Here is a 23951-nt window from a genome sequence, read left to right as displayed (position 1 = left end):
AAAAAGAAGAAGAAGAAGATAGCAGGAGGGGAAGAATGAAGGGGGGAAATCGGAGGGGGAGACGAACCATGAGAGACGATGGACTCTGAAAAACAAACTGAGGGTTCTAGAGGGGAGGGAGGTGGGAGGATGGGTTAGCCTGGTGATGGGTATTAAAGAGGGCACGTTCTGCATGGAGCACTGGGTGTTATGCACAAGCAATGAATCACGGAGCACTACATCTAAAACTAATGATGTAATGTATGGTGATTAACATAACAATAAAAAATTTTTTAAAAGTAATAAAATAAAAGGGTCTTGGTAGGTTAAAGATCTCTAAAAAACAACTCCACAAACTGAGATTTTCGCATTTAAAAAATGTCCCGCTTCTATTTACTCAGGTAGCAGCACCTTTTCCAAGGCATGCACTTTTGTAACAGAAGCCACATTTATGTGGAAACGTCTAGGATAGTCTGCAGATAAAGATATTAAAACTGAAAGCAAAGAGCATTCCTCTACTACAAATTAAGATAAATTCAAACCAATAAGACCACCCCTAAGGGAACAAATTTAAATAAAGTTAAATCTACCTAGTTTTTCCCCATCCAAATAACTGTCCAAGATCAGGGAATGTCATTGCCTTTGTACAGGACCCAATAGGAAGACACAAATTGATAAATGATTTCACTTTTTGCTCAATGAAGAGAAAAATGAGCCTGACTTATACATTCATCTAGCATGGTGTGACAAAAAAATTTGTTCCCATACCAGTAAATTATATCTCAACTTTAAAATAGCATCCTAAGGCTCACAACTGATTGAATCTAAGTCACTGGAGTTAAAATTAAAGGTCTTTGTTTCAAACACCAATTAGAGTTTTGAAAAAAACCTTTAGACCCCAATTTCTTCACAAATCTAGCTAGAGACCTAAAATTGCTTTCAAGCTAATACTGTATCATAACATGTACTTGGAAAAATATTTTCCAGCTAAAAGATAGGAGGAGGAAAATTATTCTTCTCTGTTCCTATGATTTGAGAGAAGTCTAGAACCTAGCTGCCTCTGGATATATTTAGCAAAATCTCTCAGAACTTCCGTCCTGTATTCTGTGCAACGGCACATACCATGGTCAGGAGCAAAGAGCTCACCAGCCAAGCTCTGGGCTCACCAACTCTGCCTCTTATTAGTTGGGTATCTTTGGGCAAACCACTTTACTTGTCTGTGCCCCAATTTTCCCATCTGAAAAGCAGAGATAATACCGCCTACAAAAATGACAGGAAGAAAATGCACAAGTAGATTAAAAGTTTCTCTTTACATAACTAATCGGGCAAGTCAGTTCACATTCTTCACCTTCACAGTATCTAGGAAAAGAGGTATATACTATCTCCATTTTATAGGTAATTGTGATTTACACGTGGCATACATAATTCAAACACCTTACATCTTATTTCCCAGTACTTGGCAATATTATTACATTTAGGAGAAAAACGTAACTTTTGGAAATTATAAAAACAACTTTAATTTAATTATCTCAGAATTAAAGCAAACTCCTTCCAAATGAAAGCTCTTCAAGTCACAAGAAAAAGAATTCTAAAATTACTTAAGTATTTCAGGAAAGACACAAGAAACAGTTTCTCTTCACTGAGCTAGGCTTAAGGAAACTTACCTCATTGGCCCTACCTTAGAATTAAAAAAATAACATTTTCATTAACATTTGATTATGTAAATTAACAAAAATAATAATCCACTAATAATGAATCATTTTATTATTTTCCTTTTTATACACAATTGTCAAAAAGCAGCCAAGTGCCCCTAGACTTGATATTTTTGTGCTATAAACACAATGATCTATTCCAGTGGTGAGGATTCAATTGTTCAGGGCTTAACTTCCCATTTTAAAGGTTTTCCCCTGCTCTTTGCTTCTCTAGCCTTCCCTTGGTTGACTCGGCCTCATTACTGGTTAATTCCACCCCTGGAGAAGCACAGCACAAGAGGCCACACATTCAGAGCACTGGGAACCGGTCAGTCAGCAAGGCTGAAGGGGATGGTCCTAACCATCCACGTGGGGTCTACCAGTGAGTCCAGATACCACAACAAATAAAAAGTGCCTGCGCTGCTTGTTAATTGTAACACAGGCAAGCTAGTCCATCTTTCAGACTAATGATTACAGAGTGGTTTAGCCGCTCTGTTTCTTTGAACAAGGAAGAACGAGACACATGAACCAAGAAGTTGAATAACAATACATCGTTTGCTTCTATGGTATCAATGCACAGGTTTTAGAGAGGGAGTAAAGTGATTAAAACAAAACTACTAAGAGTCTTACTGAAAATAAGAGAGCAGAAGTGTTGCATTTTTTTTTAAATGACAATTTATAATCCTGTTCTCAGGCATCACAACTGGAAACATTTAAGGCAAGTAATCAATACAAAGAGTTAGACCGACTGAGCCTCTGAACTAATGTAAACATCACTTAGCAGGATCTGCACAGAGACACAAGTAAGGAAACACTGATATGGTGAAAGTAATTACTGCACACGTTTTAACAGACTTATAATCCAAAAGAATAATGGAAACTCAATGACTGTCATAGTTTTATCACTGGATGCTCTAATCTCTGCTTTTCTTTCATCCCCCAATCGTCACATTAAACAAAAGCTCAATTGCTTTTTTGTTAATCATTTTTTAAAACATAAGAAAAAGGAAAAAAGCATGAGAGAAGATTTTTAAAAGGGGGATAGGAGTTACAGAAACTCAAGTATCCACACAGAAGAAGCTAATCTGCACTTATTAACTGTCCCTGAATGTGTATGACCTATGTGAGAGTTAACTGATTTCTTCCCCCCTTGGGAGGAGTAACTTTGGATTTCCGGTAAAGACTGGATGTAGGTCAAATCCTATTATCGAGAACTAATTAAAGTACGAATTATTTTGGTTGTGCAAAAACTGTGATACACAGAGTTCTGTGACACACAGAGGTCTGCTCTAAGTTACAAGGCTCAGGCTTAGAGATCTCTGCCAGCTAGGAGCTTCTCAATCAGGGTGACCACTCGTTAGGGGTCACAATTGTCCAGTAACAGAGACGTCATTTGAAGGTTAGCCTCCTTTCCCTCTGTAGGCAGCCCTTGGAGTGCACACAGAAACTCTGCCGCCTGTATGCACACTGAAGCTCTCTTTTCAGGAAACCAAAACTTCAGGAGCTCTTTCCCCCTCTCCCCGCTTGCTCCCCTCCACCCTGCCTCCCGCAGGAGCTCTTTTAGAACAACGCGGTAAGAAAGCAGTAATGCTTAAAAACAGGATTTTGTGTACACATGCATTACCTATTCTGAATGTTTATATAGTTCCTCATAAAGACATGTGAATGAAAGCAACAAAATATACTTGGCTTAAGGATAATTAATGGCTCATACACTATTAGAAAACAGTTCGTTTCCGAAATTCAACTAGACAGCTCAAAGATGAGTTTTCAAAGGTCCATGAAACTTCTAACAAATTCTGGGCTGTGTGTATGTATTAGTATGTGCAGACATACACCACTTCGCTGGGGAGAAGGTACATAGCTTCCTCAAAGGGCCCATGACTCAAAAGAAGTTGAAACCATTGCAATCAAGTAAGATCACTTTTATTTATTCGAAGAATAATTTTAATTACATGAAGAAACTGGGTCATTTAGCTCAAGTCAATGAAAACAGCAGAGACTCTGAACACACTTCCTACCTCTGTGTCCCAGGAATCATGAAAAACAGGGTTTCTACTACTCCTTTTGGTCTGGGGAGGAAGATGATGGTCTTCTTCATTGCCATTCCTTCTCCTTTTCCTGAAATTAAATCACAAGAAGAAAAAAAAAAAAAATCCAACAATTGATCTTTTAGACACTTAAAATTGTAAATCATGACAACAAATTTGCCCTCTTGCCTGAGAAAACAGAATTCATCATATGCTATCCCAATAGGTAAAAAGTTAGAAGTACACCATCGCTGGGCAAAAGAGTGAAAATATAAAATAGCAGCAGTAGGGGCGAGCTTAAATTAGTACAACTGATTTCTAAAAAGAAGCTTGGCAACTTTAAATGCCTACTGGGAATAAGTAAGTGCAGGGTGATGCTAATGACTAAGCTTCCAAATTCCACCTAATTAAGGTTATCTTCCCTCTGCATTTCCTGAAATCACAATTCCAGGTTACCTCATCTTACTCCCTTCCACAGGACAACATGTAAGACAGGAGTGGCTGCCTCTGCCCACGTACCCCTAAAATCCTAATGAAAATGGTGCTACACAGGGATATCATCAGAGGTTCATGTGGTCTCTAATCTGCAGTTTTCTTTCATCCCTGATTTCCCCCCAATTATCACATGCAACAAAAGCTCAATGCCCTCTACAGCATTAGATCACCCTTCCCGACCATCCCCGGAAAGGCTGCTCTGAGACACATTAACTCCATTATTCTCTCTACACCACCTAGTATTGTATGTTACGTCACCAGATGGTTACTTTGAGTTTGCAGCACAAGCTGCTCAAAATTTTCAGGTTTAAGGAAAAACTACACATTAAGAATTAAGTGTTCCCAGAAGGACTTTTTTTTTTTTTAAGATTTTATTTATTTATTTGAGAGAGAGAGAATGAGAGACAGAGAGCACGAGAGGGAAGAGGGCAGAGGGGGGAAGCAGATCCCCCACTGAGCAGGGAGCCCGATGTGGGACTCGATCCCGGGACTCCAGGATCATGACCTGAGCCGAAGGCAGTCGCTTAACCAACTGAGCCACCCAGGCGCCCCCCCAGAAGCACTTCTATGCCCCCCTTTAGAAGACATAAAATAGAAACAAATTAGAGGAGGTATCATTTGAAGGCAAACTGCCTGGAACTGTGCTATCCAATATGGTAGCCACTAGCCACATGCAGTTATTTACATTTAATATCCAGTTCCTTAGTCACACCAGCTACGTTTTCAGTGTTCAAAGGCCACACAGGTAGCTAGTGGCAACTGTATTGGACAGCATAGACAGGGGACATTCCTATCGCTACAGAAAATGCCACTGGACCGCATTGGCAACAGGCCAATTTATACAAAGCAGCATAATCTATTATAATGAAAACTCTTAAAGATTCAGATTTCTATAGCTAGAGGAAAAAACAGCTTTGGGGAAAGTATTGAATTTGAGCACCCGGTATCTTCTATACAGTCGTATATTTTCTATGCGAGGAGTGTGGCATAGTGGGGCAGGCCTATAATCCGAAGGTTTTGAGTTGAGGTCTTGATACTGGAGAAAATTTAAGTTATCACCCTGAGCTCAATTCCTTGTATTCTGCAATACTCCTGTACGCTGAATACATGCAACTTTATTAATGAGTACAGACCCAGTTTAGGCTTGGAATGATAAATTGGGAGTGTATGGTTCTGATCAAGCATTAACCAACCTGCAAAGGGCTATACCACTGACCTCATTCTAAGACTCAGTTGTTTCTAAGATCATCATTTCTGCTCCCTAACCTTTCTCTCAGCACATTAGATCTTAACCGCACATTACTGTGAAGTATGTAGAGGTTAAAAACTAGGCAAAAAGCAGGTTTAATACTCACTTAAATAGATGTGCTATTACCACAGACTTGAACCAAATAATTATTATTTTCACCATGATATGATCAGAGAATTTTTTTGGAAAAGAGCTGCAGTTACAGAGCAAGGTCCAACAGAAGACCAGTTGCCACCCCAGGGAAACTCCCCAAATGCTGGTCCCCAAACTCTTCTCTTATCAATATGCCAGCAGCTGACTGTGCTCTGGGCTGCTGAGCCACTCTAACCACTTATGAGCCTGACCCAAACTTTCCAGTGTCCTCGTTTATAATCCACGGCATATCTCTGCAGTGACAAGAAAATGAACATCAAGGAGGCTGTCGGGCCAAAAGGTTGTGAGAACAGAGGATGAGCTGGTTTTGCAGATTTCAAGTAAACTCTGGTAAAGTCCCATGAAATATCCCTGCCTCATAATCAGCTGCTTTCTCAAGGTACCCCAATCAGCTCCTGTAGGGGGCCCTCTCCTTTGGATGGTACGGAATAAGAATGAGCCCTCCTGTTCTTCTTTTTCTAGGCTCTTTGTAGATTCTATCCTTGAAACATTCTTCTTTCAACAGTATTGTTATAATAATTGCCAAGATTATAGCTTCATGTTCAACCGTATCCACAAAGTCAGATTATAGCCTTCCCCATTAATGCCATAGACCAGGTTATAATTTTAGCAGCCACCATATAATTGATTATGTTCTCCCCAGGCATCTAGTTACAGATTGTTGTTTAGCATCTGTTACTTTTAAGGATGGCTGATTACATCACTGCTCATCATTTCATTTCTTTCCAATCTTCCTGTCATCTAGAGACTGAGCATAGAAGAAACCTTAAGAGTATGGAGACTAGTGTTTTTCAAACTTTTTTTTTTTATAGTAACAGAGCCCTTTTTTTCTATCAAGAAAAAAAAATCATTCAATATATATATGAAATAAAGGACCTGTTTTGGTTAAAGTAGGGGTTTCCTTGGCATACATCTATCCCTCTATGGCCACCTCAGTATATTTTAAAACAGTCTGAAAAATCACCATCTCAGACCAACGCCTTATCTTTTTTTTTTTTTTAAGATTTTATTTATTTATTTGACAGAGAGAGAGACAGCGAGAGAGGGAACACAAGCGGGGGGAGTGGGAGAGGGAGAAGCAGGCTTCCCGCCAAGCAGGGAGCCCGATATGGGGCTCAATCCCAGGACCCTGGGATCATGACCTGAGCCGAAGGCAGACGCTTAACGACTGAGCCACCCAGGTGCCCCAAGACCAACCCCTCTTCTTAAAATTGAGGAAAGAGATCCAGAAAACTGAGCTGACTTGGAGATATGATGACAGCGGGAGCTGGCAGAGCTGGTCCATCATACTCCACCGAACATGGGGTGAAAAATAGGTAAGAAGCCCCTGTCCAAATCACATGGGTTTCCTTTATAGCAATGAAGTTACCAGTATTAACATGTTGAGGTTATTTGCGTACCAGATAAAAGGCATCTGCTACCAGTATAAGCCCATTCACATTTGCTTATCCAGTGATGGAGAAAAGGAATCTTTCTGCAGAAAATATCTAGACTTTTTCAAATATGAGACATCACAAGAGACTATCAGAAGTATAAACTGGGTTTGGGAAGGAAAACAATGGCAGTTGGATCTGGTTTACTACACCTAAGGATCTTGTTCCTAATTCCAATAGCAAGTCGGTAACTGGGCCCCTAATTTCAAATCTAGTCCACTCTTATTTTCTATACAAGCAGGCTTTATGCCCCCACTCACTATATACCCAAATCAATAATCCAATGCAAAAGTATGGGTGACCCTAGATTTTCACTATCTGACCAAATAACCTCAGGATGCTTTCCAGAATCTTAATCCCTGAATTGACCATCCTCCAGAGCAAGATCTTTGTGGGAAGACTGTCAATCACATTCAGAGCCAATGAAAATATGGAATAACAAGAAAAAAATCCAGCATAACTACCAAGGCAAACCTATTTTATTCACTTGAGCTTTAGTGAGACTATCGGGAAATAATGAAAGTGCAGTGAACCTGGAAAGACTCGAGTAAACCAGCTGAGCTCTCTGTTTCCTCATCAGAAAAATGACAGTGTTGGACTTGGTGATTTATAGGTTTTCACTTCAAATTCCACGATGAGGGGTTTTTCTAATTTGAAGTAAAGTTGCTCCTCTTCATTTGGGGTACCCAATCCTAATTCTCTCCTCCCCCAACTTCTTACAGGAGGAAACGAGGAGAAAAGAAAGGAAGAAAGAAACTGCAGCTTGATCCGGACTCTATTCTGCACTCGTCAAACAAGCACAGCACCCCTGGGTGAAGACCCGGGTCCTGAGGCCAGGCTCAGTGGAAAAGTAGAGCATCGCGATACAGTCCTACCTCCCGCCTTCGGAGTCAAACGGCTCCGCATCCAAACAGTTTAGAATCCTGCCTGTTAATGCTACAAGCCACTTTAGTCATCTGCCCTTCTACGTTCACAACCGTCCGAGGGCACAAATTCTTCCATCTATCCCCATCCTTCCCTGCTACAGAGTTAAATCCAATCCTTCTTTCTGATCTTGGGAAGACGGCAGCTCCCCGTCCCTGCCCCTCAAAGACGTCCTAGGGGCTCCCTCTCAAAGATCAGACATTCCTCCCATCCCCCACCCTCCTAAATTTAGGACAGGGAAGCTTTAGGGCCACTGTCTCTCTTCTCGGATCGTTCAGTCTGCATTCCAAGTAGGGAAAGACGAGGGAGGGGAAAAAAAGATGGGGTTGGGGTGGGGAAAACGTGGACCCCGGCGAGTCACTCCTCCAGCACCTCAGGGACCAGGTACTTGCGCATCCCTCTCCCTCCTCCCCCGGGCCGCAAAGCACCCAGATGGAGACCCGCAGGGCCCACGCTTGCTCGGACCCCCGCTTCGCGCGCCCCTTCGGCTCCAGCCCCCGGCGAGGGGCTAGGAAAGAAGGGGTCCCTGTGGTCTCACCTGGGGCGGAGGCGCTCGCTCATGGCAGCCGGTGGAGGGGAGCGACGCGGCGCCGCTCCGCGAGAAGAGGGAACAGAAGGTGTTGCGTTCCGGCGGCCACCACGCCCACCCCCTCGGGCCTTGGCTTTAGCCGCGGCGCGGGTGGACGCTGCCGGCGGTGAGTACCCCTCGGTGGGACCTGTACCACCGCTACTTCCGGCGTCTGCTCCGCGCCCCCCCATGTCGCAGCCGCCGTGGTACCGCCCTCTCGCGGCTGCGCACTGGCGCGACCCCGGCCGCGCCGACCGGTAACCCCGCCCACGGGAAGAGGCGGGCTCGGAGTGGGGAGGAGCGACTGAGAGCTTCTGGGAGAGAGGACCTCACGAGAGGCGGCCTGAGCTTTCGCCTGTTCGTAGCCGAGCGGGGACGGCATAAAAGTCAAGCCAGGTTTAAACTAACTTAAATTATGTCATCATAATACGATACAAGTATTTGAGTTAGGCCTCTGTGCGGTAACAGTTTTTTTAAAAACACAGCTGAGAAGCATCAGGCAGTGGCGCAGACGGCCTGCAGCGGGTGCCGCCGGGGAGTTGGGAAGAGGCTCGAGGGCTGCGCTGGGGGGCTTGTCGCGGGGGCTTCCGGAACTTCCGCGCCTAGTGAGGTGAGGATGCTGCTCTGGGTTAGTCGCGGCTGGTGGTGCTGTGTCCTCTGGCCCACGCCCTGGGTCGGCGATGGGGGAGTCTTCCCCGGATGAGAGAGAGTCAGTTGGATGGCGGGCCAGCCGGGGGGGGGGTTGCTTCCCGGGGTGGCAGGACGAGCCTCCTTCGGCGTCTGTGCGGTTCCGGCGCCTCCGGCTGGGGCTGCAGGGGAGGAGAGTTCGGAGCCTCAAGCTGCCCGGCGGTCCCCGCCCACTCAGCGGGAAGCAGCTGCTCCGCTTCCGGAAAAAGCGAGGGAGCCGGGAGGAGGGCGGGCCAGGTATCGCGGCTGTGGGGGGGTAGGGGTTGGGGAGTCCGCGGCGGGGTGGGGGGAGGGGAGGCGTTTGGCAGGAGTCCCACGGGCTCTGAGCCCGAAAGGCGGGCGCGGTCTTAACTGTTTGCTTTCCGGAGCGCCGAGGGGGACCTGTCCTGCCGATAACCCAGTTAGCTTGTACTTGGTTCAGTGCCGCGCCACATCCATTCACTGGGTGTGCTGTCGAGTTTCTTTTCTGATTGTGTCTCGCGCAGGCTGACAGTTAAAATCGAGTTTGTTCTGCCAGACTCGGAAACTGCGATCGTGAGGCGTGGAGATCCAAGAGAAACAACCACAAAATTAGCATTCTTCTGGAGAAGCTCCAGTAAGAAAGTAGTCAGTCACCCACGGTAAGACGTTACCACGTGAGGATACAGGATCTTTCCAGTAGGATTAAGTGTGGTGGAGTAATGTAGAGGCAGACATGTCTAAGAGGTCCCTAGCCCCTTCTAAAGTTATTAGTACAAGGCCCGTGGACTGCCTTCAGTTGTGGGTATTTTTGTAAGTCAGCGGCCCATAACTTTGATTACATTGTCAAGGGGGTACCTCCAAAGTAAGAATAATTAAAGTTCTTTGGCCAGAAACAGCTTTGTTTTGCCTGAGCTCATATAGGATCCTAAATGTAGAGGCAGATATGTCTAAGAGGTCTCTAGCCCCTTCTAAAGTTATTAGTACAAGGCCCGTGGACTGGCTTCAGTTGTATTTTTGTAAGTCAGCGGCCCATAACTTTGATTACATTGTCAAGGGGGTACCTCCAAAGTAAGAATAATTAAAGTTCTTTGGCCAGAAACAGCTTCGTTTTGCCTGAGCTCATATAGGATCCTAAATGGATTGGCCAGGATTCTATGTATTTATTTTGTAAATGGCTTTAGTCTCATTTTTTGACCTATTCAGTAGACAGAAGACATTCACAGTTAGTCATCTGTGATGATAGCATTTGCATATTTATGTCTAGAAAAGACATTCATTCAACTATCCTATGTCAGGCTCAGTGCTCAAAGAGGTACAAATGATACATGGTATTATTTTTTCATGTTTTTACATGGTGTGAATATCACAAAGAATTCAAACAATGAATTTGCTCATAGTCCATTGTACTTACTCCTTAAGTCAAAAATTGGGGACTCTGTCCCCTACACATATGTATCATTTGTACATCATAAACACTTTTACATATACATGTATGTGTGTATACACATATTACTAATACGGTGTTAGAGCTTCATTTCTCATGCTGAAATGATGGAAGGTCTTGCACCGAAGTGGATCTTCCATATACAACTTTGAAAACCATGACTCTAAGCAACAGCCTTCAGATCCTGGCCTGAGTTTTTACTCTTTACCATTCTTTCCTTAAATGATGTGTTTAAGGGGTTTTAACAATTTCTTTATTCTCCTGTAATAACCAGTTGACTTGCTGTAACCTTAAACAGCAAACATTTTAATCTGACTGGTATACTGAAGTTTTATTTATTTGAAGAGAGAGAGCACGAGCAGGGGGAGGGAGGGGGAGGGCCAGAGGGAGAAGCAGACTCCCCACTGAGCAGGGAGCCCCACTCAGGGCTCAATCCCAGGACCCTGGGATCATGACCTGAGCTGAAGGCAGATGCTTAACGACTAAGCCCCCAGGCGCCCCCTTACTGGTATTTTGTACAACTTTTTCTTCCAGTAATTTAACCATTAACTTGTTAGATTTAAGTCTTTTGGCTTTCCTCATCTACTAGTTAGGGATGTTGAAAACCCCTTTGGTTGTTTTTTTGCTAACAGTTGATTCTTGGAAGACTTTAAGAAATGTAAACAGAAGTGAAGCCAGGGATATTTATTTTCTACCTCTGTAAGAAAAAGAATAAGTCAAAACACATTTCTTAAAACTTCCTTCAACCTAGGTTCTTCCAAATGAAAGGTACACATGTAAATGAAATGTTAGTAATTACTCTACCAACTATGTGCCCCTCATAATCTCCCATTTACCTTTTTCAGGAATAGGAGAGTGATACTCACCCAGGATGGAAGTGTGTCCTTACTGTAAAAAGCCATTTAAACGATTAAAATCCCACTTACCATACTGTAAGATGATAGGACCAACTGTACCGGCTGATCAGAAAGCTTGTCAGTCCAAGCCAGCTACACGCCCACACGCTAAAAAAATGAAAGGGCCCATCACAGACTTAAATAACACTAAAGAGAGAAAGTTGGAGACGGAGAGTAAGAAGAGAAATACCAACTTGGTAAAAGACAAACCAGAACGGACAACAAAGTCTTTTCCACTACTGGCTTTTGGTTTGGAAAGAGCAAGTAATACAAAGGCAGATAAAGACATCCAGAATCAAGTTCAGTGCTCCATCAAAAAGTTGAAAAATACCGAACCAAAGATTACTTTCCAGGGAGAAACGAAGGCTCAGTTTTATGCGTCAGAGTACACCACTCCTAAAAAAGAACTTGCCAAATATTTGCCTCCATCAGGGGAAAGTAGAAGTAACCTTCCAGAAACTGAAACATCTTTCCCTTTTGGCCCAGTAGAACCTTTTTTATCAAATCAAGATAGAAAATATTCTTCAGCTTTACCCAGTGATATTCGGACCACTTCTACTGATTTAAGATTGGACAAAATTGATCACCCAAGACAGAAGCTTCTAGTAAATTTATCAGATAAGCCTATTGGTGATTATCACAGTTCTCCCATGAATCTCAATTATGGGGTTGAAAGAGTACAAACATCATTGTCAAGCAATGAGAGACAGTCCAAGGCCAGGGACCACCTCTCAGAAGTCTCTTCTGATGTTAGAGACTCTGAGACTCAAGAAAAGAACACGGAGTCACAATTTTTAAATTTTAAAGTTAGCCCAGTAGGTGATATCCCAGTCAGGGAGAACCAAGGAAAAGGACTGAACCTTGGAACAGAGGCACACGGGAGCAGAGGAAATGCAGAGAAAAGCGTATCTGTAAAAGCAATCCAGGAATGGGCTTCTGTGAACGGTGATGCAAAGAACATCAGTAGTGATGATTCAGCCACAGAGAAGAAAGGTCCAGATGAAGGTCCCAGTTTAAATTTGTTCACTCCAAGAGAGACAACCTGCAGTGAGCTGCTTTCTGTGTCACAGTCATATAATCAAAGCCTTGCCTCTCTGGCTGTCAGATTTTTTCAAGAAGAGAAAGCAGAAGCCTGCAGTCCTAACCGAGTCCCTGTTGTGAAGGTGTTAACAGAGAGTGGTGAAGGAGCCTCTCTGCAGTACAAATTTGGCTGTGGGCCCCAAGTGTCACACCCTGGGTGCCAGCAAACCTTACATTCAGTCCTGCCTCACGCCTCTTACAGCCCCTTCAGTCCGATTGGCATTGCTGATAGGAAGACCCTTTCAAGCTCCCTGGGGCTGGAGTGGTTTCCAGAGCTCTATCCTGGTTATCTTGGACTAGGAGTATTGCCAGGGAAGCCCCAATATTGGAATGCAATGGCCCAAAAGCCTCAGCTCACCAGTCCCCAGGGGGAGAGACTCTCAAAAGGTAAACATGCTCATTTTCATGGGCCATCCAGCCCATCCATATAGCTCTGTGACTTTTGAATTAATAAGGCTCAGACTACTCCTATTTTTGCTCATTCAGCTTATTTTTACCTAGGCACTCCAGTATACCAGACTTAAAATTATTCTGAAAACATTAATTCTTGCTCCAGAATTAGTACCAGTGGTGTTGATCATTCTCTCTTCCCCTCCAAGCAGAGTTGACGGTCGGACTAGGCCAGGTCAGCCGGTGACATTGATCACTTGCGTTTCCGCAGCAGGAGGAGGCATGGCCAGTAGATGTTGGGCAGGTGTTCAAGCTGTCTTAAGAGATCTAGTAAGAAATCGTGGACAGAGACAGACTGTGAGGCTGTCTCCTCAGAAGCCCTCCGGAGGCTCCTTGCCAGTGCCTGGAATGGTTTAAGTGGCCCCACAAGAGCTGGGAAGTTCCTGGCATTTCAGGAAATCCTCCCTTTTTCCTGCACGACCTGACCTTCAGTTATTGGACTACCTCTAGTTATAGTACATAAAGTTTCTTCATTTTCTTCACCAGGAAGCTTTAGATTTTTCTCTTTTTTTCAGGTTTCTAGAAGCACAGTTAGTTTAATGAAGCATTCAGATTTCATGTGTGTATATTATTTACTAGTGCTTTTAGCTTCGACAGGAGACCTGTAGCAACTCTGAATAGCTTTGCCCCTGAAAAAGTTGTAATATCTCTTCTTAAAAGGGACATATTTTCCCTCTCTGGTATATTTTATAAATTATTACATATTCACTAAATCCCAGGTCTTCTGGTCTGAAAAGCATTTTTTTTTTTTTTTGGTACGGTAATTATTTCTTTCTAAAGATTTCAAAACAGAAGTGTAGTAAGTGAAGAGTGTTGCTAGCTGAAGCTACATCTTCGACTGCTTTAGTGGTTACCGGTTTTCCTACAAACAGACCTAACCTCTAGGCCCTCTTTACAGAGTTGTAGTCTGTCTCAAGTTCAGAGTTGGGTCCCCAAGCCCCTTCTCCATGTTGACAGAATTACTGTTAACATCTGTGTTGCTTTGTTTTCAGAGTGCTTCCATCCGTTTTCTTATTTCAGCCTCACCACGCTGAGAAGTGGGCAGCGATTTCTCTGTTTGGCAGGTGATGAAACAGGCAGAGAGGATAAGTGATTGGTTCAAGGTCATGTTGTCAGTAGGTGGTAGAGCAGCAGGTAGAACGCAGTCTCTTCAGACCACATTTCGCGCTTTCCACTAAACCGTATTGCAGAAAGTGCGCCTTAACTAGAAACATAGGTGGTTGTCAGATCTCCACTTCTCTCTGGTTTGCAGTGGCCCGTGGCAAATCTCTCTGGCAAGTGGGACTCCTGTATTTCCTGTATTGTCTTTAATAGTGCTGAGGAATGTCTCTGATATAGGCACTTGTCATTTCAGAGAAGGGGAGGGGACTAACATTGGTCAGGTGATGACTGTACCAGACACTGCTAGGTATGTGGCATTATTACCTCATTCAACCTTCATGACAACTCAGGTGACTGTCACTGAAGTCAATGTCCCACCTTCCTTTATACGTGAGGAATCTGAGCCCCAGACATGTTAAGTGATGTGCCCATGTTCATACAGTTAGTGGTGGTCAAAGAGAGAACCTTAAGCAGGCTCCACGCTGAGTGTGGAGCCTGAGCTGAAATCGATTCGGACGCTTAACCAACTGAGCTACCCAGGCACCCCAGGCTCAGAGCTCTTCTGTTCTCTTTTATTGGTTGCAGTCTGCAGTACTCCGATTAGTTTGGCAGACTGATAGTTCTGAGGACACCACAGAGTTGGGTTTCAGTAAGTTGGGAACGAGAATTAGGCTTATGGAACTCGGCAGCATTAGGAGCCGTCTTGTGAGGTTTAATAAGGATTTTCACAGACTTATTACCCAAAAAAAGCAGTTCTCCCAGCATTAGCAAAAATAGATTTTAGAAGTTCAGGATTTAACTCCCTGGAGACTCAGCAAATACAAGTGTCTTAAGAGTCCTCAGCAATAGAAATTGGCTTTTGTTCAAAGGAAAGCCTTGCACGCGCTTAGCTGGGGATGCTTGGCCGAGCCTTGGCTGAATTCAGGTGCCTAGGCTTTCAGGACTCGAGTTGAAGAGATCTAGGTCTTTGGGTCCCAAATCTGGACAACTGACAGTTTCACATAGGATTAAAGATTCCTGGACCTCATCCCCAGAGACTGGTCCTGAAGTAGGGTCTAACAGTCTTGTTTGCAAACATGTCTTAAGTGTTTGTGCAGAGCAGCCAAGTTTTAGAGTACCACTGGTATTGGGGAGGCCACTGGAGCGAGGAGACACAGACCCAACATAGGGGATGGGGGTATTGGCAAATGGGGGAAGGGAGGGAGAGGTTTGAAAAAACAGTTCATTGAACTACAGAAAGCAAAATTTGGCTGGTGGGGATAGCAGAAGGTAAAATGAGGAAACTTGGGGCGCCTGGGTGACTCAGTCGGTTAAGCATCTGCCTTCAGCTCAGGTCATGATCCCGGGGTCCTGGGATTAAGCCCTGCATCGGGCTCCTTGCTCCACGGGGAGCCTGCTTCTCCTTCTCCCTCTCCCTGCTGCTCCCCCTGCTTGTGCTCTCTCTCTGTCTAATGAATAAATAAAATCTTAAAAAAAAAAAGTGAAACCTTACAGGGTCATGGGTTTGGATGTTTTGGGTTTTTTTTGTTTTTTTAAGATTTTTTTTTATCTTAGAGCACAAGTGGGAGGGGCAGGAAGAGAGAGTCTTAAGCAGACTCTGCACTGAGTGCGGAGCCCCATGCAGAGCTTGATCCCACAACCCTCAGATCACAACCTGAGCCAAAACCAAGACTCTGACACTTAACTGACTACGCTACTCTGGCGCCCTGCATCATGGGTTTTTAAAGGCCATTCTCTCATCAAATAGCATTTCCAGAAATAAACTATCCTGGTGAGATGCTTGAGACGGCACATGTGGGGCAGGATCAGGGCAGAACAGGAGTAGCACAAGCCAGGATGAGTCTGCTAGTAGAGGAGGCTGTGAAAGGGGAGGTTTTACATAAAAGAACATGTGACAACAGCCAGAGAGACCTGAGGGGTGAGTCAAGTCACATGTCCAGAGTTCCAGCCAGGCCAGAGAGGTAATAGGAAGTATTAGAAGTACCCAAGGTAGGGACGGGACGGTTCCAGCGTTTCTGTGAGCCAGAGCTGTTGTCACTAGGTATGGGATGTAAGGATGTCAACACTGGCAGGTCAAGGACAGGAGATGGCAGTGGGTGTTAGCATTCCTGGGCCCACAGCCAGGCCGAAAGGGATGTAGACCAGAACCCAGGGTCCCTAAGTAGCAGGAAGGATGAACTGGAGAAGCTCTAACAGAACTTCTGTGGGTTCTGAGCTGGCCTCTCCTGGGCTTCAGGCTATTTTATACCCCAGCTTAGGGCCAGAACTGATGATGTTCATAAAAGTTTGAACTCAATGAAGGAGGCTGCTGGCTGGAGAAGGAACAGTTGAGGGGACACCCCATTCCTGACACGGCAGGGGAAGTGGTTCTATAATTGGGAGTTTTCACGAAAGTGTCTCTTCCCATCTTTTTCCATTTTTTTCCAAGAAGAATGGATCGTGTCATGCTTTGTTTTTTAAGAGATTAATCTTCACCTTGGTGAAATAATTATCTTCCGTGTAATTTCTTAGAAGGCAGCATGGTTTTTCTCATTGTTCCTTAATGTAACGAGTATTTGGGTAGCATTTTTATGTCCATAGCAACTTTTACCTCTTCTGCTAAACCTGTCGTAAATATTTGCTTCATTTATCCTTTATCCCATTGAACCCCACCAAGACCAGAGAACCAGCAACAGTAGAGATTCCGTGCCTATCATTAAACAAAAACAGGTGCAGGAAAGCTGTAAATAGATAGCATTAAACCCTCCCTTCTGACTCTACATTCGTTATTCACGTGTTAAACATAAATGAGAAACGTTGGCTGGTCAGTAGTAGTGGGGCTCATAGGGCACACATGTCGATTCTAGTACATGTAGTAACAAGGAGCAGTAGGTATTATGATAGTAGAAAGTCCTGCCTTCTGCTAAAATGTTTAGCAAATGGTGGAAAATGTAGACAGGTCATTTCATTAAGCATGTACACCTGGATCAGCTGCACAGTATGTTCATCAGATCAAAAAACATCTCCGGGTCCTGATCCCCAGGGGCTCCTTCAGCCTTTTGAGGAACCTCTTTCTGACTGGGAATCACCAGCTTTGACTTTGGGCACTTAGCTAACTGCAGCCCCACACAGCCCGGATCCCCTTCCTGCAGCCTGGCCCTGGGAACCGCGGGCACGGAGTGGCGGGAAAAAGCCTGAATCTAGATGAACGATCACAGTGCCTTCTGTTTGGAACCGTAGTTCCTTTGTTGGAAAGAAGCTCGACTGCTCTCAGGAGTTTGGAACCCCCGACCAGACTTACAACCTCCAACTTGTCTCTGATGAGGCTCTTGGGAGCTGTCCAGAAAGGTGAGCTGGAGTCACGGACTGTTGGGTTGTGTTGCTGGTTCCAAGCATTTGGAGAAGTTTCTCTTACTTTAGCCATGGCTGTTACAGCAGGGCTAAGGGAAAGAGAGAAAGAGACCAGTGCGTAGGCTTCCTTCTCTTCTCTTTGTCTGTTTTTGCCCTGGAATCTGACATAATCGAGAGCACCAAAGCCGGCAGAACAGCTGCTGCCATTTTGGAACAGAGTTCATTTCTGTCCTGTCCCCCCTGCCACCTACCCTCATCTCTCCCTTGCCCACCTTGATCGTCCCAGAGCCAGGAGAACTCTACACCTCGAGTTAACCAGTCTGTTTTAATCTCCCCTCTCAAGATTGCGACTAAACTCTCCAAACAAGAATAACTAAATGTATTAACATTGTGGTCTTCAGGATTTGAGCCTTTTCATCTGTTTAAAAAATACCTATGTGGTGGTATGTCAATTCTGTGCATTACAAGCCCATCACCCAGGCTAACTGGGAGAACTTGCGTAACTGGCAGGTCGAGGCCCCTAGTTACAGTTCACCATAGCAACCAGACATGTTTCTTTTTAAACAGGCTGGATCAGGTGCAGCACCACGGTGAGGAGTGGAGTTGGGGGCATCACCATGCTCTTTACGGGGTACTTCGTCCTGTGGTGCAGCTGGAGTTTCAGGCATCTGAGTAAGCCTTTTTGATATTTTTAGCCAAAATCCCAGGTCACGTCCCATTACAGGGACCTCCAGGGGACTCTCCGAATTGCTTTCTATAGGACAGTGTTGCATTATCTGACATGCCCTCGTGAATGAGCCACTGCCTTTGGTTTTTTATTACAGATTATGGTTATAATGAACTTTATAAGATTTGACTAGAATTTACATAATTGCTCCTGTGCTCCACGTGAGGTTTTTCCTGATGATCTGGTGGTCTTGTGCTTTCTCCTTTGAAAGTCGTTTGCCTGCCAGATCAGCACCCTTCTTAATCCCTGCCTTAGAACTTCTTTTTAGCATTGAAACCAAACAGCTCTATACCCCAAGAGTGGAGGAGAAACCATACAGCTCTCACTCATGTGTCTGAGGGTCACAGAAATCTTAGTTAACGTGACTTTCACCACATAAAACAAAAACATCCTTCTAGTTGGGAGTTTGAGCTTGCATCAGGTCTTACCAGGAGGAAAAATGTCTGAACTTCATTTCTCTTTTAGTCCAAGATGACTTTTCTCATTTTTTTTAAAGTCTTGTTTTATAAAAATATGTTTTTATAGTTAAAATGTTTAAAAGACATTGTATAGAGGAGAATATCAAAAAAGCCCAGTATTTTTCCACAATTAAAAAAAAAAAGCCCGGGGCACCTGGGTGGCTCAGTCATTGGGCGTCTGCCTCGGCTCAGGTCATGATCCCAGGGTCCTGGGATCGAGCCCCGCATCAGGCTCCCTGCTCCGTGGCAAGCCTGCTTCTCCCTCTCCCACTCCCCCCTGCTTGTGTTCCTGCTCTCGCTGTCTCTCTCTCTGTCAAATAAATAAAATCTTAAAAAAAAAAGAAATCTCAAGAAAAATTAAAAAAAAAAAACCAGTCGCTTTCTGAAAACTTTTGGTGTAAAAGTACAGGATAACCATTAATACCAGTGTAATTCACAAATGGTTAATAGGACTTCTAAAATACCAGGACTTGGGGTGGCTCAGTCAGTAGAGCATGTGACTCTTGATTCCAGGGTCGTGAGTTCAAGCCCCATATTGGGTGTGGAGCCTACTTAAATGAAAAAAAAAACAAACACAGGACTTGACTCTAATTGGATTTTTTGACTAATTCGCTGTCTAGTAAGTGGGAGAGCAGGTCAAATAGCAGAAATGGGACTGTGGTAAATTCCTACACATGGCTGGTGGGGAGCTGGTAGGTGGTGTGTGATCCATCCACCTGTCTGTTCATGAGAAAGAGGAGTTCCTTTCTGATCAGCCTTGCATACATGGAGACTCCTAAAAACCTTGACTGACTGCTTTCCCAGGGACAAGGCTCCCCTTAAAGGCTTACCTGTCTGAAAGGGCTCAGTTGGTTGATACCTGAGGTTTGTTTTTCACATCTTTGAATTGAAGAAAGTGAAGCAGAAATTTCTGATTGCACCTAAGACTTTATTTCTGAATCTGTAAAACAAAGGGGAAACGGAATGATCTCCACAGGCAAGAGACAGAAACAGTCTTTAGGAGTGGCCTCGTGGATCCTTACACTTCTGTCTGTTTATCCAAAGAGCTGCAGCGCTGGCGTAAGTGATGACCTGGACACCGAGTACGGAAGCTTGGAGCCTCCAGAGAGCATATGCTGGGGACACCTGCAGTGCAGATTTAACAATTTAAAATGGTTTGGGGGAGAGGGAGTGAAAAGAATAAAATTATTGGAATCTAAAACAGTTACAGAGGAAGTCCGTTTTTTTAATGTGGACAGGTCTGGTTCTGGGTGGACATTTCTTTGGCTGGCTCTCAAGAGTGACAGTGATTGAACAGACTTCTGTTTGCTCGTAAAGGCTGCTGGTTTTCAGGGAGGCATGAAGATGACAAAGGTCATCACTAAAATTTTTTAAATAATTATTTCTTAGTTCTCAGTAAATAATAATCTCACTTTTAAATATTTCTCCCTAAAATTATTCTCTAAGCTTTGGCATTTTATTATTCATCCATACAATATACCAGGCTACATGCATACTGATCCAGAAGAGTATGTGTGAAGTGGCAGAAAATGAGCCTACATCAGGCCCTTTTGGGGTCCCTGACCAGATCTTGGCAGGCGTGAGAAACAAAAGAAAGTAAGGTGGATCCAGAGTTGCAGGTGAGCCTATGAAAAGTCCGTAATATATTTTTAAGTTGGTTAAAATGAAATCACACACTAAACAGAATTTTAAATCACTTTTTATTCATCTTAAGTGAGTATAATAATGAACAAATGGTTTCTGTTTATCATGTCCTCCTAGAAACTTCCAGAATCCCACCCCATCCCTTCCTAAGAATTTCTGTGAAATACTCTGACATTCTTTTTACTTTGTTAGGACTGTTTTTGGATGGTGGGTTTTCCGTGTCTCTTCCCCCATCAAAATAATTCAGTGTTTTTTTCTAATTTTATGGCTTCTGCTTTGGCCCCTAGACAGTAGCTCGTTAGAAAAGATAGATAGTAACTGGATAGCACAGGCGGATGACTTTTGCTCCAGTCCCTTTTCCAACACAGGGATTGATTATCTATCATAGATCTGTTTATATCTACCTGTTTGCTTTATATACACACACACATATTTTAGCTTTGCTTGTGATATCCTCGCCAAATACATGAGATCAGTCCCTGTTTTGTCCCAGCTCCTTCAAAACCACAAACAAGCAGGTGTGCTGTTGTAAGGCAAGCATGTATTTATTTGTACATCTCTTCTGTCTTCTCAAAACTTGAATTTTGGCTCTATCTTCTGCTTTATCTACCTTTTCTATCCCAGCCCCCAGTCTCTCTCCTTCTCTAATTATCCCCAGTGGGAGTAATTTAATTCTGCATCAGTTGCTCATGGTTAGGGGAAAGGTATACTAGAATTCTCCATAAGGAAAATTTTACGGCTGAGGAAGAGTACTGCATTTGGCTATTTTAGTCTCATATTACTAAGAACTTCATTGAAATTCCAAAAACTGTAGCTTTCATTTTGAAAGGACTTTGTGCCCATTCTTTGCAAATGCCCTTTAAAAGAGGCACTTAGGGAGGGATTCTCCCTGCACTTCCCCCTTGGTCCTTAGTCTAGGTCAGAAACGCTCAGGCTGCCAAGGTAGAGGACAATGCTGTCTATGATGGCCTCATTGATGGCCTCCTGCCCACTTCCCCAAACCCCTCAAGTCAGGCTCAGCAGGCTACAGTGGCCCTCTGCACAGGCCAGCCCTCTATCTGTTTTGTAAATAGTCTTCCCAGAGCACAGCCTGCTCCACACTTTGACCACTACTGTAAATAAACTAGTGTCGCTTGTCACTTGAATGTTAGAACAATGAAAAGGTTTCCCTTAATTTATATGTCACAATAAATATTTTACATCCCTGAAAATAAGTTCCTTAACGAGGAGAGTGAACTACATAATGATCCCACCAGTCCCTAAAAGGAGAGCTGCTTCGTTTTGCCACGTTTAAGACAAAGGTAGGATCCAGCATTCAAAAGAGGATTTTTAATCTGACGTGATCAATACCAAGAATCTTAACTCACAGGTGGTAGGAATGAAGAAAAAGGAGAGTCTTAACTGAGGTCTTTGAATTTGTTACTGAACATGGATTCTTAAATGATCGGGGGACTTCGCAGAAGCTATGGGCAGTGTCTCTGGATTCTGGAGTTCCTTGGTAACGGCCACTGCCAGACAGGGAGAGTTCCTGTCCGCTCACTGCTGCCATCTGGGGTAGGAGTATGCTTAAAGACCTTTCATCAAGTCTTTTAAGGATTTCTTCATAATGTTCCAAATAGTCTTGAGTGGTTGAGGTCAGCTGACAACTGTGGATTCTTTTCCGGGATTCGGGTCCAGACAAACTCGCATGATCAAGGGATACACTTCATAGCTCCCACTTGCAAGAGTAATGTAACTCTGGTTTATGAGGATACATTTATTACTTGTACATGCAAATATCCCTACAAGGTAAGTTCATTTGCACAGGCAGTCCCAGTCATGCATGTGATCTGGCGGATGCAAGGCTTCATCCGGCAAGACTAGAGATTCTTTTCCAAACTGGAAATGTAGACAAGTGAACCTGAGCTCCTGAAGCCAGCGCCCTGTAGACATGAGGCAGGAGTAACTGCTCTTCTCTTCACAAAGCCAGGAAAAAGTCAGGAATGCTCGTAACTTGATGGGCCATGTTAAAAACAGCCTCCTTGATTTTGTCTCCCCAAACGATGCTCTGTACCTTCCGCGGTCCTGGCAGGAGCCCCTTGGGTGAGCAGCAGTGCTTAGGTTTTGCTTCCAGTTCAGCAGCGTGAATTTGCCAACACGTCTTCCAGCAGTGGGCAGAGAATCCATACAAACAGTCCCCATCCACCTTCCTGTCCATCCAGCGGCAGAGTTACTGTGATAGCCAGGCTCCTCTCCACCTTTGAGGAGACTCGCAAGGAGGGTCTCATTCTGGAAGGCTGAAAATCCTCGCAGGCAGGCCGCGATGCCCTGGCTGCACCCTTGTGGTCTGCAGGGTGGGTTAACCCTGGCATTAGCTCCTAGAGTTTAAGCCTGCGTGAGAATATCTGAAATCCTGAGTGTACTGGGGAAAGTACTTTTGTCTAATACACATTAAAGTGTTTAGCTATTAAAGATAATCATTTGTTCTGTTAGCAAAGGGGTGTTTTACTCCTTATGAGAAACTATCTGCTGCCATTGTTCTTAGTCCTTGTTTGTCCTGATTTACAAATTATCCTAATTACCCTGTTCCCTGTGCTCCTCCACCATGGGATCACCACCACTCTTCAGAACAACAACGTTTATATATATATACATATATATATATATATATTTTAATTCCCCTCTTAACTATCTGCCTCTTCCGGCCCCTCACCTTTGAGTTGGGTGGGTGTGGCCCTGGGCAAGTTATCTAACTTACTGGAGCCTTTCTGGTCGGTCTGAACTATAAGGTGGGGACGATCATACGTACTTTGCAGAGATTCGGGGAGATGAGAAGTCCCGCATCAGTAAATTCCAGCAAAGGCTGACATGAAGCAGGAATTAAATTATAACAGCTCTTCTGAAACCTCCGTGGCATCATCCCGCGTTGAGATTCTAAACTTGAACCAAGCAGAAAGACCGCACCACAATTCACACGGCAGTCCGGCTGCTGTTCGGGTGCCTGCTCCGTCAAAGCCAAGTGCCGTGCCGAGTTCTTTACCTGCGTGCTCTCGTTCTGTCCTTCGGGCCACTCTGTGAGGCGGGTGCTCTGCTCATTTTTCACCACGAGGAAGTGGAGGCTTGACGTGAGGCGGTTTGCCTCCAAGGCTGCGTGGTGTGGGTCTCAGCAGCCCGGTGCTGCTGCCGTGCTGTGGGCCTGCCCTGGCCCCTTACCCTCTAGCTCTGGGTGGGCCAGCATTCTTCCAGGCTGCCCTGACCCCTTACCCTCCAGCTCCAGGTGGGCCAGCATCTTCCAGGCTGCCCTGCTCGCTTACCCTCCAGCTCCGGGTGGGCCAGCATTCTTCCAGGCTGCCCTGGCCCCTTACCCCCCAGCTCCGGGTGGGCCAGCATTCTTCCAGGCTGCCCTGGCCCCTTACCCCCCAGCTCCGGGTGGGCCAGCATTCTTCCAGGCTGCCCTGGCCCCTTACCCTCCAGCTCCAGGTTGGCCAGGCAGCTGGCTCCATCCGCCAAAGAGCGTAGGGAGGCTGGTCCTACCACACACCTTCTGTTTTCCCCATTTCCCCGAAAGGCGTGGCTTAGCCTCCCCGCTCCTCTCCCCATGGACTAACTCACAGTGGCCTTTGACTGAGGCATCAGCATAGATCGTATGGCATTAAATGGGCCGCGTCCCTC

General features: G+C 44.6%; 2 protein-coding genes across 9 annotated transcripts in view; one reads left to right on the top strand and one right to left on the bottom strand.

The window, feature by feature from the left end:
* The window catches only part of VCF1 (VCP nuclear cofactor family member 1), a 19732-nt gene extending 10962 nt beyond the window's left edge, over positions 1-8770 (bottom strand). The window contains exons 1-2 of one of the 2 annotated variants that reach the window (XM_081804593.1): positions 8493-8770; positions 3692-3791 (exon numbers count right to left, since the gene is read on the bottom strand). In XM_081804593.1, coding sequence (XP_081660719.1) covers positions 3692-3791; positions 8493-8713 — 321 coding nt within the window. In that variant the 5' untranslated portion in view covers positions 8714-8770. The remainder of the gene's footprint in view (positions 1-3691; positions 3792-8492) is intronic. The other variant, XM_081804594.1, reaches the window with a different exon arrangement.
* Positions 8771-8851: 81 nt separating this feature from the next.
* On the top strand, positions 8852-19863 carry MTNAP1 (mitochondrial nucleoid associated protein 1). Of its 7 annotated transcripts, none has more exons than XM_081804584.1 (6): positions 8852-8918; positions 9695-9829; positions 11460-12977; positions 17361-17468; positions 18039-18143; positions 19701-19863. In XM_081804584.1, exons 3-6 carry the CDS (start codon positions 11486-11488, stop codon positions 19721-19723), a joined length of 1728 nt encoding a protein of 575 aa, XP_081660710.1. In that variant the 5' UTR covers positions 8852-8918; positions 9695-9829; positions 11460-11485; the 3' UTR covers positions 19724-19863. The 7 variants fall into 7 exon arrangements, 6 of the variants coding, with proteins under 6 accessions (XP_081660710.1, XP_081660711.1, XP_030895799.2 ...); XM_081804583.1 differs by lacking the exon at positions 8852-8918 and adding an exon at positions 8931-9132; XM_031039935.2 differs by lacking the exon at positions 8852-8918 and adding an exon at positions 9139-9231.
* Positions 19864-23951: the final 4088 nt, after the last annotated feature.

Source organism: Leptonychotes weddellii, chromosome 15 (assembly GCF_054177405.1).
Source record: "Leptonychotes weddellii isolate Sample4059 chromosome 15, ASM5417740v2, whole genome shotgun sequence".
NCBI lineage: Eukaryota > Metazoa > Chordata > Mammalia > Carnivora > Phocidae > Leptonychotes > Leptonychotes weddellii.
This window is presented reverse-complemented; position numbering and strand designations above follow the sequence as displayed.

Excerpts from the sequence above, each read along its gene's own strand:
- MTNAP1 (XM_081804584.1), top strand. The coding sequence starts at position 11,486 with ATGGAAGTGTGTCCTTACTGTAAAAAGCCATTTAAACGATTAAAATCC. Across the intron at positions 17,469-18,038 it reads CTTGGGAGCTGTCCAGAAAG|GCTGGATCAGGTGCAGCACC; the intron begins GTGAGCTGGAGT and ends CTTTTTAAACAG. Across the intron at positions 18,144-19,700 it reads CTGGAGTTTCAGGCATCTGA|AGCTGCAGCGCTGGCGTAAG; the intron begins GTAAGCCTTTTT and ends GTTTATCCAAAG.